Below are 15,816 nucleotides of genomic sequence, written 5' to 3' on the forward strand. Positions count from 1 at the left end.
TAACACTTGGTTACTGACTGGGATTGAAGTGCAAAACTTTCACCTACCAAGTCTTTTATTGTACAAAAAGGGACCCAGCAAGGTCTAAAAGGAAATAATATCACTTTCCCCAAGAGTTAATATGGTTCTGTCTGCAGCTGCCATGGAAAAAGCAGGGTGAGAAGCAACATCCTGGGCCATGCTTCATTAATCAACCATCAATTTAAATATCCAGTGGCAAAAATGAATGAATGCTCAGCTGCATTCTGCCTTCAAGCTCAACTTGAAATTTTCAGTGAGTTTGTTGACTTAATTTCTCTAAGTTTGAGAATAAATTGTTCACTGGGAATACTGTATGCTTTACAAATTGTTTGGATTTAGTTAAATTACCATCAATTTTCTTAAACAGCAGACTTCTTAGATTAAAATTTATAGGCTTTACTCTGGCTAAATTAATCCTACTCACTACATGTATCAAATAGTCTAAAATTTAATTAGCTGTGAGCTGGGTCTCTAAGTTATAATTATTTAATTACTCCAAAATGAAAGCATAATCAAAGCAATATATCTGCACAAGGTTTTGGACTGTCCTACAGAGTTATTACACCCAGTATTAATTTTTCTTTTATTATTTTTTAAAGTGCACTTTCTTTTGCAAAATAAATTAATGCTCCGTTAGCTGCAGATACCACAGTGATGAGCAAAACATCACAGCCTACTTAAATAAAACAAAACAGAGAGCATCTAGGATTTCAGAAGAAACACCACTTTAAATATTTCAAATTAAGTAAAGTAACATGTCAGATTAACCAAATACTACTCTGGGAGTCAAAGCCTACAGATCTGTGCTTTACTTTTTGCATTAGAGATTAGAAAAGAAAAACAAAAGCCTGGACTAAGCAAAAGAAATAAACTGATCTAAATCAACCTCAACTCTTCTTGAAATGCCTCTTTCCATTACTCCTTGGAAAGTCAGCAGAGCTCAGAGAAAGATAAAAACTTGCTGCAGGTATGAGGTCAGGTCAGCCCCCAAGTTCAGCCTTTAAAGTAATCCCACATTGCTTTATGGCAGATTTAATCACAGATCCCAAATGTACTGTTGCCTTCACCTACAGAAGTTTTGGTTTACAGTTTCATGCACTGAAGTAGCAGAAAGTACAAACTCACTGAAATCCGAGCTCTTGGGTTCAGAGGGAAAAATCTCCAGGATTGTTTCCTTCTCAAACTTTAATTTGCAGAAGAGAAACATTAGATATGGATATTAAAAAAAAAACCCAACCCACACTGTTTTTACTACGTGGCAGTAATGGAAATCCATAAAATTAGTATCATCTGATTTTTATGAAAATCAAGTTAAATGATACCCCAAAGCTAGTAAAAATACTGGCTTAGCTTTCTGTAATAATTACTTCTTTGTACAATGCACTGGGTTCCTTCTTACCACAGGAATTGTAGCATTCCAAGATACAACCAGGCTCTCTGAAACAATGGGGAAAGTTTCAAAGCCCTTTTTTTATCAGTCAGATTTTATGTACTGAAACCCCATAAAGCACACCAAGCTCCCAAAGCTTGAGGAAAAAAAAATTGGGAGAGAAAAACTAATTAGAATGTGAACTTCCCTCACCAAAATTCTTGCTGGGCACATGTTTAAACATGTGCATCATCTGAAGCGATCAACAGAGCATAAAATCTGTAAGGACAGAAAATATCCTGCTCTGAGCTGGCAGCTGATGCCTGTGGCTCCCCACCTGGGCAGTGTGGAGAAAGGACATCGGGAAGGCACAGATCCCTGTGCCCTCCCCTGCCAGCCCTACCTGCTGCCAGCCTGGAAAGCACCACCCAAACCCAAAGAGCACACAAAGCACACCAAAAACCCAACAGCACACAAAGCACACCAAAAAAAGGACCTGCATCCTCCTCTGCAAAGGACACTGGAGCAGTTTGTGCAGAGAAGCTCCGTCCTGGCAGTGTCCCAGGCCAGGCTGGACAGGAACTGGAGCACCCTGGGATTGTGGAAGGGGTCCCTGGGCAGGGAATCAGATGAATTTTAAGGTCCCTCCCAACCCAAACCATTCTGTGATTCCGTTCTGAGATCCCACAGCAAATAAACTGAGAATTGAGTGCCAATCCCCCACACCTCAGAACAGAAATGGCATTGTGAGTTTGGCTGGGGAGCTCATTTACTTGGGCAAAATACTGCTGTATCTATTGTATTATTACAGCATAACTTCTGTTTACCCAAGCACCACAAAATAAAACAGCAATAAAAATGCATTTAGCACAAAAGCTCTCTGGTGTTGAGCAATGGCAAAAATGGTATAAAGAAATAAAATGTAATAATTGTCACCTGGGCAACAGTCCAGAATGGACAAGAGGCAAACTTCTACAGTGATTTTTATCTGAAGAGTCAAAAAAAGAAAAAGAGCTTTTACTCTTTCAAGAGGTGCTGTGGCCTCACAGAATAAAACACAGAAAGGGTTGGGTGGGAAAGGAGCTGAAAGCTCAGCTCATTCCCACCATGGGCAGGGAAAACTCCACATCCACAGGAGCAGTTTCTTTCCAAACCCTGCCCCATCTTCAACAAGAGAAGGGGAGGTGGCAGAACATCCCAACATCAGTAATTCAGCATGAGAGGGCTCTGACAGCCTGGTTTATTATAGAACACTCAGCTGACTCTCTCCTGGGGAGATGATAATAACAATAAAAATAAAAATAAAAATAATATAAAAATAATAATATGGATTATTTAATGGTAATAATAATAATAATAATAATAATAATAATAATAATAATAATAATAATAATAATAATAATAATAATAATAATAATAATAATAATAATAACAACAACAATAGCAGCAGCAGGGTGGATTATTCAGTGTGAGCAGAAGCTGCTGGCAGGACAGGTCCATGCAGAGCTGGGGAGCAGCAGGACTCAAGGCACAGGTACAGCTCCAGGTGACCCTGCTGAGGGCCATGCTGGGCACCATCAGCCCCAGCACTCAGCCCAGCCCAACAAGACACCAAGCAGGGCAGACACCTGCACTAAACCAGCACGAGAGCAAGGCAGGAGCACCACAGATGGTTCCTCTGCCTGGAAAAAAGAATGGAAAAGCACGACTTGTGTCCTGTAAAAAAAAATACTTTTCTGTGCAGGGACCAAATTCTGACCCAAGTAGTTTTCCCACGTGTATAAAAGTAGGATGAAAGGACCTTCTTCCCCCAAAAAGCTGTTTTCTCCAGCCACACAGCCATCCAAAATACATCCCTGAAGAGGGATTAAAAAATAAAAATACATGAAGGTTTTTGATGTGACCTGCATTTCTTCCATGTCAGTGAAAACAAGCCAGGATCATGCCCCCAAAATGCTACTGTTGCTTGCACAAGCTAAAAGTGAGCTGATGTTTCATTAATTCAGCAACAAAAGATTTCATGAATAAGGAGCTGAGGCAGCCTGGCAGCATCCCACATTCTCCAACTGAATCCAATCAAACCCCAGTTCAAAAGAAAAATGAGCAGGTAACATCTGTCTGTCTAAATGGCCATCCCATTAACCTGAACTCCAGCAAAAGCCACAGGGAATAATCTGCACACCCTGCAGGGGCATCCTCTGCTTTGATGGAGCAAGACTGTCCAAATGGGGCAGCCCAGAAATGCCAGAGGCTTCCCAAGATGTGAATCTTTTCTCTTGCTGAGGCTGAGTTGCAGTACTGAGAACTGAGGTGCAATTAAAGATGCAGATGCAAATGTACCTTAGACATGCAGTTAGGTGAGAACCACATGTGAGTTTTGTCATCTCACTGCACATGGCCAATGCACAACCCAGCCCTTTGCAATGCAGGATGTTTGAATTTATCCTTTTCTCTAAGGAACTGTACTCCTGCCCACTGGATTGCGAGGATAAACAAGGTGGTTACCAAAGTCTCCTTGGATTTTTATTTGAATCTGGGCATTTTTGAGATGGAGGATCTCACTTTCCTTCTACTGAAGGGAAAAAAGCAAAACATTTTATTTCCAAGTTAACAGGGAGAGGAATGAGGGCAACACCATCACTTTGGGAAGTGCTCCTTGTAATGTGGCTCATCCATGCAAAAACCCAGCCTTGTGACTAATCCCAGATGGTGCCTCTTTCAAGTACTTCAGATCCTCTACTATACCAGGAACTACCTATGATATGCACAGGAGAACAGTGCCATGAGTTCTTTCAACAAATTTAACGATTTCCCCTTTTTTTACCATTAGAATTCAGTGTCAGGGACAGAAAAAAAACATCATTCTGAAGGAGAAAGCAATTTTCCAACCCTACTCCATTATGGTCCGGACCTTCATACCTTTTCTCACACTTAAAATGAAATCAACTTCAGATGATGGTGTTTCTATAGCCAAAAAAAAAGAAAGATCTTTCTTGTACTATGTGTATTGAAACACCCTAATTACAGAACTGTTAGACAAGGACAAATGCTTGGACAATTCTGACTATTCCCAGGGTACCCTCAGGCAGCCAAACTGCTCTTTCTCAAGTCAAGAAATGTGAAAAAACAGGTTGTTTTCTGATTGCACAGAGAGCTGCTGAAAGTTCAGAGCATCACCACCCACGGCGAGCAGCAGGTCAGCAAATCCCTGCTCCTCTCTCCAAGGGCAAGATCCTCAGGGAGGGATGATTTTTTTAAAACCACTGAAGCAATCAGCACGTGGGGAATCACTGCAGGTACAGCAGCAAAATGTCATTTTGCAACAGCCCAAAAGGCAGGTGAAGTGAAGGAAAAGCTGTGTTTGCAGGCTGAAGGTGAGGCAAGGAGACTGGAGAAAAAGTGAAGACAAAATACTCCACTTGCTAACGAGATCTCTTGCCTCATGGGTGAACCCGTGCCAGACACAACTACAGAAAATAAGTATTTAAAGTTGCAACAGATCAAAACAGATTACAGCATGAAATTTATTTTCAGGATGGGGAATATCCCTGTCATCTGTAAAAACACATATGGCAACGTTGAGGGGGTTTTGGCTTTTTTTTTAACGAAAAGTGTGAATTTCCCTGTAAGCCACACATGCACTCCAAGGATTGATTTACTGTCCCCTTCCTGCCTTCCAACAGCCCCTCCCCACGCAGAGCTTGTGAACATGCTGAGAGCACAGACTTTGCTGACAAGACATTGCTTTTCACAGGCCAGTGATTTTTGTTTCACTGCAAACACATTTACCTGCCAAAGGCCAAGTTCTCAGTTGGCATAAATCAGCACAGCTCCTTGCTCCGCCACCTAATTCCACTTCCAGGCTTTATTTTAAAGGTTCATGCCTCTCCCTCCCTGCACATGCTAAAGGGAACAATTACCTCGAGGAGTTCATCCCCAAACTGCATCCAGGGAAGAGTTTTACCTTGAGAAGTTCATCCTCAAAATGCATCTAGGGAAGAATTTTACTACCATCCCTAAAGTGTGCCCAGGGAAGAGTTTTACCTCCATCCCCAAAGTGCATTGAAGGAAGGGTTTTACCTTCAGGAGCTCATCCCCAAACTGCATCCAGGGAAGACTTTTACCTCCAGGATTTCACCCCCAAAGTGACCCAGGGAAGGATTTTAGCCCCAGGAGCTCATCCCCAAACTGCATCCAGGGAAGAGTTTTACCTACAGGATTTCACCCCCAAATTGCATCCAGGAAATAATTTTACCTCGAGGAGTTGAACCCCAAAGTGCATTCAGGGAAGAGCTTTACTTCCATCCCCAAACTTTCATCCCCAAAAACTTTCATCCCCAAACTGCATACAGGGAAGAGTTTTACCTAGGGGAGTTCATCCCCAAACTGCATACAGGGAAGAACTTCCAGGAGCTCATCCCCAAAGTGCATCCAGGGAAGAATTTTACCTTCATCCCTAAAGTGCATCCAGGGAAGAATTTTACCTCCATCCCCAAGGTGTATCCAGGGAAGGGTTTTACCTCCAGGAGCTCATCCCCAAAGTGCATCCAGGGAAGGATTTTACCTCCATCCCCAAAGTGATCCAGGGAAGGGTTTTACCTCCAGCACCTCATCCCCAAAGTGCATCCAGGGAAGGTTTTACCTCCATCCCCAAGGTGTATCCAGGGAAGGTTTTACCTCCAGGAGCTCATCCCCAAAGTGCATCCAGGGAAGTTTTACCTCCAGCACCTCATCCCCAAAGTGCATCCAGGGAAGTTTTACCTCCAGCACCTCATCCCCAAAGTGCATCCAGGGAAGTTTTACCTCCAGCACCTCATCCCCAAAGTGCATCCAGGGAAGTTTTACCTCCAGCACCTCATCCCCAAAGTGCATCCAGGGAAGTTTTACCTCCAGCACCTCATCCCCAAGGTGTATCCAGGGAAGTTTTACCTCCAGGAGCTCATCCCCAAAGTGATCCAGGGAAGGATTTTACCTCCATCCCCAAAGTGACCCAGGGAAGGGTTTTACCTCCAGCACCTCATCCCCAAAGTGATCCAGGGAAGTTTTACCTCCAGCACCTCATCCCCAAAGTGATCCAGGGAAGTTTTACCTCCAGCACCTCATCCCCAAAGTGATCCAGGGAAGTTTTACCTCCAGGAGCTCATCCCCGATGTGCATGCGCCCGTCCCGTCCCGCGGGGCCGTCGGGATTGATCCCAACCACGAAGATGCTCATCCTGGAGCGGTCCTTGTTGCCAGCCAGGCTGAGCCCCAGCCCATTCTTGTCTTTCTCCAGCTCAATAATGTGCAATTCTCCCGGGAGATCTGCATATCTCTGCCTGATTTTTTCTGGGAAGGTCAAAACATAAAGGGAGTCAGAACATAAAGTGAGTTACGCGCAGATGTTCAACAACAGGCACAAATATGCCAGAAATTTATGGCTCCTCAGCAAGTAAGTGTTTTTAACAGAGGTCTTTTCAGCACAGACTCTAAAATATCATTTGCTCTGTGTGTATCAGTCACACAGCAAAATGCAGCATCAGCTGCAAATACTGTTCAAATGAAACCCACGCTATTTTTAATTATTTGTACAACAGCCTGGTTCCAAACCAAAACTTTTCTGAAAGGAGGGTAAACAAGGAAATTCCAGAGGCACCTTTACCTTACAAAACCTATCAAATTCAGGAAACTCTCATAAAGTTCGAGCTGGTTAATTAACCACTGTGGGAAAGTGAAGCCCTTAATGGCTCAAACATTACTGCAAGCTCACATCTCAAGGTAAAACCTTCTGCTTCCTCCTGGTGACTCAGGAATCTTCTCAGCATTGCTCTGCTCAACTCCACGGGCTGATTAGGCAGAGCAGATGTCAGGGACAATGGAGATGAGTGATTGCATTTTTAAATGCAGCCTCACCTGATATTAAGGCAGTTATTTGTCTTTCATCTGCATTTCAAGCATTCCTGTGACAGAGTTTGATATATTTACAAAGTTACTGGGAGCACACAGCATGGCTGGGGATGCTGACAGGTTAATCTGAGTGTGTTTTCACCACTGGCATACCAACATCCATCACCACTGCTGGGGAGGGCAGTTCTGTCCTGTCTGCTTTCCCTTTGCAGATTTGAAAGCCAGTTTAAAGCACCACCTGCACCCTTCAGCTGGGCCACACATCTGAAAGAGCAAATCAAAGTACACCCCTGTGGCTGGGTGTCACCTTAGCACAGAGCCCAAGGTGAGAGAAACTGCTGCATTATGCATGAAAAGCAGAAATAAGGGATATTATATGTTCAGCCATATCCCTGAGTCAGCAGCAGGAGCTAGATCAATATTAGCTACTAGCACCCTCCTGGGGAAGCATATTTTAATAGTATGATTTAACTGCTGTAGTGAATGTTCCCATGACAACAACAAGAAAGAGGGAAAAGAGCTGGGGAAGGTGAGAGGGAGGCAACCAAAAGTGAACAAAAACTGCTGAGAAGAAGGAAGATGAGGCAGAGATGCTCCTTCCACGGCCCCTGTGGGGTCAGGGTGATTCAGCTGAACATGGGACATTCCCAGGGGCTCCTCTCTCCAAGGGTCCTTCCAGAGCAATTGCTCCAGCTGCAGCAGCCCCTTGTGCCTTGGCAGAGCCCACTGGGACATGGAGAGCAGCTTCCCATCTCCAGCCCCAGCTGCACCCAAGAGAATTACCCACACTGAGAGCAACCAGCTCTCCCCTCGCTGTATTCACAGGCTGGCATTTTCCTGCCACGCTCAAAACCCCCAGTGCCTGAGCCCAAAATCCCCAGGGTGTACAGCCAGGGTGAGATGTTATCCCTGGAAAGCTGCTAAAGCCCCACAGAGCTCTGCGCGAAATCAGAGTATCACCAAAAAAATTAGACAGCTTATTTGTTACAATTATATGCTCCCAAAAATTCGTGTAACTGTGTTAAATAAATGGCAAGCCATGTAGCTGCATGGTTCTTTAATGCATTTCTTAACTAATGGGGCCAGCTTGTAATTAGAGGTGTGGTTTGCTACATGGATTTGGAAACTGTTTTGTCTTCTTAGTACCAGAACAGCAAGACAGGCAGGGTCTCAAAAATGGAGTTTCTGAAAGCAAAGGAGATGCAGCCACACCTGGCTTGGTCACAGCACTGAGGTTTAATTTCTTTGCCCACGAGGCCAAGTCCAGACCTGGAGAGCTCCAAGGCATTTGCTGCCCACCACAATTAGGCCAATAACTCATTATAGCACAGCAAGGAGCTGCAGCACACCCCAGAGCTGGGCACCAGCAGAAAAGGGCTTTTCTCACTGATTGCATTTTTGTGGCTAAAACCAAGAATTGGAGCTGGAGGGCTGCTGTCCATCACCTTCTGCCACAGCTCCCTGCACTGCTTGTTGTACATGGGTAACACATCTCAGTGCTGCTTGCCAGGAGCAAGGAACTTTGCTGAAGCATCACTTGAACAGCTCACAGCCGGGTGCACAGGCAGGAGCTGAAGGAGCAGGGAGAGCAAACACACACACACACACACACACACACAAACACTCTTAAATGCAGTGCAGATGAAGCTGCACATCTTCAGAGGCTGCCTCAAAACTCATTCCTGGCTGGTGACACTCAGCCCTGTGGCACTGCAAGCACACAATGCTCCAGCCTCTGCCTGCAGACAGAGTGCGTCTGTGAATAAATCTGTAATTCCACGGTCTTTCCTCCCCAGAATGAGTTTTCTCACATGGGAGAAATGTTGGCAGGTCAGAAGCACATGTGTATTCCTTTCTGAGCTGGGCTGGAACTAAAAGTGAGCTTTAGGCCTTCAAAAATCAGTACTTTGGGCAATTGCCTGGGATGGGACAAAGCCCCACTAAAATTCCTGTGTTGGGCCAGGTCTGGACACCTGGTGATTGAATCCCAGCTCTGTGCTCCAGATGTGCCAAAACTCCCCATTGTGGGAACAAATCTTTGGGTAAAGAAAAAATTCATCTGGGCAAAAAGCAGAGACCAACCCCAGGGTTGGTTGCTTTATTTGTTAAGGGTTAAGGGTTGTTGTTTTTTTGGTTTTTGTTAAGTGTCTTCCCCGTTGCACTACTTGTTGGAAGAAATCCTTACTTACAACAGAAGGAAGCCTCTGTCTGGACTAAGCCCTTGATTCTAAACTATCAGCTTCATTTCCAAAGCAACTATTCCATGGTTTGAGATGGCTGGGGTGACCAGGAGGTAAAACAGAGCGAGGGAGGCAGGAGGATGCTCCGAGCCAGCCCCACTTCCATCCTGGCAGGAGGCACTGCTGTCCTGGAGAAGGGATGAGTAGAGACACCCTGTCACTGACATCTTTTATGAAAAATCCTTTCCTTAGGATTTTTTCTCCTGGGAAGCTGAGAGGCCTCAGGAACAAGATGCAAACAATGGTTATCTGCTGCTGTGGGATGCAACAGGTGCATCTGGGATTGGTCTCATGTGGTTGTTTCTAATTAATGGCCAATCACAGTCCAGCTGGCTCAGACCCTGTCCCAGACAGAAGCTTTTGTTATCATTCTTTCTTTTTCTATTCTTAGCCAGCCTTCTGATGAAATCCTTTCTTCTATTCTTTTAGTATAGTTTTAATATAATATATATCATAAAATAATAAATCAAGCCTTCTGAAACATGGAGTCAGATCCTCATCTCTTCCCCCATCCTCGGACCCCTGTGAACACTGTCACAACACCTCTGCTTCTAAAACCAACCCTCTGCTAGCACAGGCTGCCTCCTCCCTGGCCAGCAGAAGGTTCTGGCTCTCCCCAGTCCCACTCCTGCAGCTCAGCCTTGCAAGGGCTGTCCTGGCCAGGCAATAAATGACAACAAACTCCCAGCGGTGCTGCCTCACTCATCCAATCTGCACACAAATATCCTCTGGGCATCCAGCTGACTTCCTACAGCACTGTCATAGTTAGGCTCAGCTTGCCTCTTAATAAGGATCTCACAAAATCATTTTAAACAAGTATTTACTGCTTAAACAAACCTGCATCTAAGGCATCTTCCCCTGAATGCCTTTTTCAGCTGTTTTTTCTCCCCTCCAGCTGGTATCAGTTTTCAGCTGGCTGCCTAGGGTTGGGGAGCCAGTTAGCATCTGCTTTTGCAAAGAATTCCATTATCTGCCTTCATTACCAGATACTTTACACGAGGCAATTGTAATTCTGTTGTTGCTGCCTCACACATGGGACTCGGTGTCTCTCTTGTTTTGGCACTGCTCGGGGCTGTTTCCACATTCGGTGACAATATGCCCATCACAACTTCTGCAAACACATCTCACCAAGGATATTTCACCAGCTAATACTGCAGCCAGCTCCTCTTAAAAAACACCATACAGATATAGCATGAGCCAAAAAGCAGGAGTAAACGCTTTAGTGATCACTCCTGCAATGATATTTCCCTGTTATATTAGCAGACAATTACATTTCAAAGGGAAGCCCTGGAAATGGAAGACAACTGCTCACAAACAATCTGCTATTATGCTGCTGCATATGTTTCCCTGCCTCAGCCACTATTCCTATTATATTAAACAGAGAGATAAAAGAAATAAATGGGGACAATATGGTCGGGATATTGGAGCTTGCATGATCTAGTACTGCAACAAACACACAATTTGTCTGCAACACCAGACCCAGACGCCACTTCTCAGGAAGGCTCTTTAAATGACAGATATATAAAAGCACTCGCTGAGGAGCCTGTTTCCCAAACCTGCTGAAATCTCCAGGTAAATGAGCTGAAAGGGAAGAGGTGTTGCTTTGGAAAACGGTGTGTCTGCATGATGCAAATGAGAGTCCATCCAGAAAAGGTAAAAAGAGGAAAGAAAAGGCTCTGGGTGACTCAGCAAGGTGATTTGGTTTAGTACCAAATGCTCGATATTAAAAATGTCAAGGCAAAACATAAAGAAAAGAGAAAAAAAGATCAGAAAGAGAGACAACAGCTGATATTTGACTATAGAAGGTGATGCTGAGGATTTTCCATCCCTCTTGTGTCACCTCAGATCTCTGTTAGCAGCATGTGCTGGCTTCTGGAGATCTCATTTATCAGCCTGTGCTCGTTCCAATGCATTTATCTCCCATTTTTGCCCCACAGCACAAAATCAGGTTGCAGCCCTGGCCCTGCCCAGCAGAGCTCAGGCAGTGCTGCAGCACCCCTGCTCCTCACTGGGCAGTGACACATCAGCATGCAGGCAGCATCCCCTGCACACAGCCAGCCCTGCATACCAAGCAACCAATTCCCTTCTCCATTTCACTGCAAACATTAAAAAAAATTAATGTAGGAAGTCCCTTGAAAGCTAACCCTAGAGCTGTGAGGGCAGCACGTCTAATTTACTGATTACAATTTACAAGAACCTAAATAAGCATATTGAAGGGACCATAATTGAACAAATGGGGTTTAGAATTCTCCCACTACTAATAATATAATAAGCTTATTGTTTTAATCTTCCCACTAGCCCTCTATTCAGCTCCAAGGAGGCAGACAGTTCTTCAAACCTTATCTCAAAAGTGATGCACTCATCTGTTTTCATAAGCTTTCAAGAAAAAATAAGAGTATTTCTGTAATGCTTTTCTAAATTCCATTAAATCGCTGCAATTCTGCCCTCAGTGATCAGCAAGCATGAGAAAAATAGGGCAGTTGTACTCAAAAATCTAAATGGAAGGGCCAGAGATGCTGTTGTCAGCAGTCCCCCTCCCTCAGGTGATGAGAGGCACATCCCTGTGAGTGCTGTTATCTCCAAAGCTGGGGGCAGAGAGAGCTCCCCACCTGACCCAGAGACTCAGCATCCCCTCCAATCCCCCTCTGACATCCCTTTGGCAACACTCTGCTCCATCTACACCATTTGGAAATCATTTCCCAAACCTGAAGTGATGATGTGCAGAGAAAAACAAAACCCAGCATTCCTGTTTTCCCCTTGGCAGACTTCAATTAATTCTCCCAGTTAAGAAAAAGAGCTCCATGGCCCCTTCTTCCCCAAAATACTGTCAGCCAGAATACTCTGACATTACTTTAAATCCCATGAGGGGGAGAGCAGGCACCCACCAGGTGCCACGAACAGCCCAGGTGTGGGCTACACACCGTGACAAATGCAGCTCACCCAACCTCAAGTACAAAACGAGCAGGAATTAAACTCTCAGTTTTAGAGAGAGACAATATTCTTACCCTAAGCTGAAGGTTCCCTCTTTTCCTCTTGTTTTGTGTGAAGGATTCAGGCTCTTATTTGGGATCTCCAAGTTTCTTTTCACTGCTCCCTCCAGCTCAGGCTCCAGTTGTGTTTTTCTCCTCTCATTCCCAGCTCACAAAAGGAAACTTCTCTCCTTATATCCCACCTGTCCCTCACATCACTTTTTACACAGAAAAAGGTAATTCCTGCTGGTGCTTGTTAACCCATCCAGGAAGAAGGGGATAATGAGAGCCTCCACAGTCTGATTCAAGCACCATTTCAGCCTTTAGAAACTGGTAACCATTAATTACTTCTTCCTATAATCAAGGGAACCATCACACCCCCAAAGACAACAGGAGGGAGAAAAGTGACTGAAAACCAGGGAAACTGTGCTCCATAACACCAGAGAGCACCTCCAATGCCTGCACCATTTCACACCAACATTTTGCACAAATGGAGTTTTTACCAAGAATTTTTTTTCCTTATTCAGGCCCAAAGCTTCACTCTAAGGCTGCACTTCTACTACACAACATTTAAGTCCTCTGAGGAAGAGATATTGTATGCTTTCCTTTTTTTAATTAGATGAGAAGGCCATGATGAGTCTATTCACACCCATGTTTATCTTTTAAAAGGAGATTTAGCCGCAAGTGTGGTAAATAGAGCATCCCATGCTAATAATTGGTGATTATAAGGGAATCTGCCTTCCCCTGCACACAATCCTTCCACTCATTTGCCTTTCCAATGATGCATTAACCCCCAAGAAAGCACTTGGCTTTCCCCAGAAGTGACCTGTGGGTGCAGAGCTGTGGCAATCAGCGGCTCACTGGAGCTGAGCTGGGAGTGCCGCTGCTCCAGCTGGAGCCCCCGAGGTCCTGCAGGAAAAGCACTGGCACTTCTGGGACTCTGGCTGCTTTCTCCAGACAGGAGACACACTCCTGGAGCAGCTTGATTAAACACAATCAAACAGCAACCAAGACTTTTGATAAAATCCACTGTGAGGATACAAATGGTAATGTGCAAAAATAAATCGCATCATGGTTATGCCTGGGTCACGAAATGCCAGACTGAAGGCATTCTTGGAGTAATTAAATCCTTAAAATGTGAGGTAGGCTGCAATGACAGCTGCTGTAGACCCCATTTTTAAGAGAAAAATCCCACAGAAACACTGTAATGTGAATACCCCAGTGTATTTTGTGGCACTGTGCAGCTGAAGTCACCCAAAGCCAACACCCCGCACTCTCCAGAGCTCCCCAGCTCGGGAGCATCCTGGAGATAAGGCTCAGTTATCCCTGCTCCCCGAGGAAAGCAGCTCCCAGGGAAGGCTGGGTGTGAGAACAGGGCAGAACACCAGGAAAGACTGCAAAATCCCAGAGAAATCCCAGCTGTGCTGCAGGGATCCTTCAGGATGCACCAGCACCAGATCCAGCTGCTTTAAGGAACCCTTTCACACCTCAGTTTTTGGAGAATATCTCCCAACTGGGACACAATGTCTTTCCTAGCTCCTCTCACAGGATCTCAGGAGGTGGGAGGGACCCACAAGGCTCATGCAGCTCCTAGCAGGATCAGGTTTTCTGCCCTGCTCCTGCTCACTTTTCTCTGGTAGGATCTATAACCCATTCCCTCCATTTGGATTTGAGAGCTGCTCTGCCATTTGATGTGCCTGAATATTGGGAATTCTAATCCAGGGCTTTCCCCACTAGGTCTCAGTGCAAACAAATGAGTATTGTGAACATTTAAATTCTCCCTCCCCTGACAGGAACAATGTAAGCTGATCCTGAGAGTGTTTCATCTTTGATAATGATGTTCCCACAAAGCCACGGGCACAGGCATTATCTTGGAATCTTTCTGCATGGAGTCTAATTAGAGAGAACCATGTCAGACTCTTGTCAGAAACCGAGAGTTTGTTACCTAATGAAGACTTTTAGGGGACCAGTGCTAAGTAACTGCAAGAGGCAGCACAGACAACACCTCTCAGAAGTCCAGGTGAGGAGACATTTCTCGCTTAGCGATTCATTTAATTCCATTATTTAAGAACCTGCAGTAAGAGCCTGAACCTCTTCCCTCTAGATTGGGACTAGAGAAATTTGGATTTAATCACAAAGACTTTCTGAGCAGCAAACACAGCCTGTGTTGATGAGTCCAAAGATCTACACAACATCCTCCAAGGAAGGTCTCCAGGGGAACCGCCAGGCGCTGTGAAATGTAGGAAAAAACTCCAACGGTGTAAAACTTCACATAAAATCAGAACAGCAGCACTAACAAGCCATAAAAATAAAATACTAGGGAGCTGGTTGTGGAAGAGCAGGTGAGGAGGAGGAAATGACACTGGGATGAGAGATGGTGGAGAATCCCAACCTCCCTTTGCTGTGGCAGCAGAGCCCTGTGGCACAACAAAGCCACGTCACAGGGAGTTGACAATGAACACATGAAACTTTTGGATTAAAAACCCCCACCCCAGAAGCCTTAACTTTGCTTGCACAGCAGTTTTTAAATGTGCTGTGACAGTGATTAAACAGATTAGAGCTGGATGAGTCACTGGGACTGTAAAGCCAGGGAAAATGTCCATGGAGCTGGGCTGGGAATTACAGAGGAGAGCCTCAACAGCAAGAAGCCCCACAGAAGATTGATCATGACCAGCTACTTCAGCTGGGAATTAATTCAATGGCAATCTTAATGATAAATTTTAATCCTCTTTTCTATTTTTAGGTTTTAGTTGTTTTGCTGAAGATTGATTGTAACTGTCAAGCTAGTTACTACAAAAATAGATTTACTTGCACCAAAAAATTGCATTCACATTGCACGTTCCTTTTTAGGCCTACTATGGGGATCTAAATATTTCAAGTATATATAAAAGCTATATAAACATTTAAGGAAATATAAAATTCACTATACATTTGGTTAATTAATTAATCATTAGTCAGATACTGTGAAGAGCTTTCCTTCTATACTTTATATTTTTCCTAACAACATATACTGTTTGCATTTGGAGAGACATGAGAATGTAATTAAAACACAAACAACAGCTTTGTAATAAAAACACTGCACACAAACACACCAATTATAATTAATACAAGCAAAAACGTCCTCACTGCCACATTTTCCTTTAAACCTGGGGTATTTAACAGAAGCATTGTTATTCTCCTGGCAGATAATGGCGGGTCTGTGGTGATCAAACCTGGTTTTAACAGCCTAATTTCCACTTTGCCAAGGGTTCTGTCTCTGGGTTTCACACACAGCTCGTTGTGCAGAGACCTCAGAGGAGGCTCTGCCACCCCACAAACACTTCCACAATTCT

At 44.4% G+C, this 15,816-nt stretch overlaps 1 protein-coding gene across 1 annotated transcript in view; it reads right to left on the reverse strand.

Moving 5' to 3' along the window:
• The window catches only part of PATJ (PATJ crumbs cell polarity complex component), a 138,050-nt gene that overhangs the window by 53,194 nt on the left and 69,040 nt on the right, over nt 1-15,816 (reverse strand). Inside the window, exon 27 of the mRNA XM_066555697.1 lies at nt 6,521-6,717. Coding sequence (XP_066411794.1) covers nt 6,521-6,717 — 197 coding nt within the window. The remainder of the gene's footprint in view (nt 1-6,520; nt 6,718-15,816) is intronic.

Source organism: Molothrus aeneus, chromosome 9 (genome assembly GCF_037042795.1).
Source record: "Molothrus aeneus isolate 106 chromosome 9, BPBGC_Maene_1.0, whole genome shotgun sequence".
NCBI classification, from domain to species: Eukaryota; Metazoa; Chordata; class Aves; order Passeriformes; family Icteridae; genus Molothrus; species Molothrus aeneus.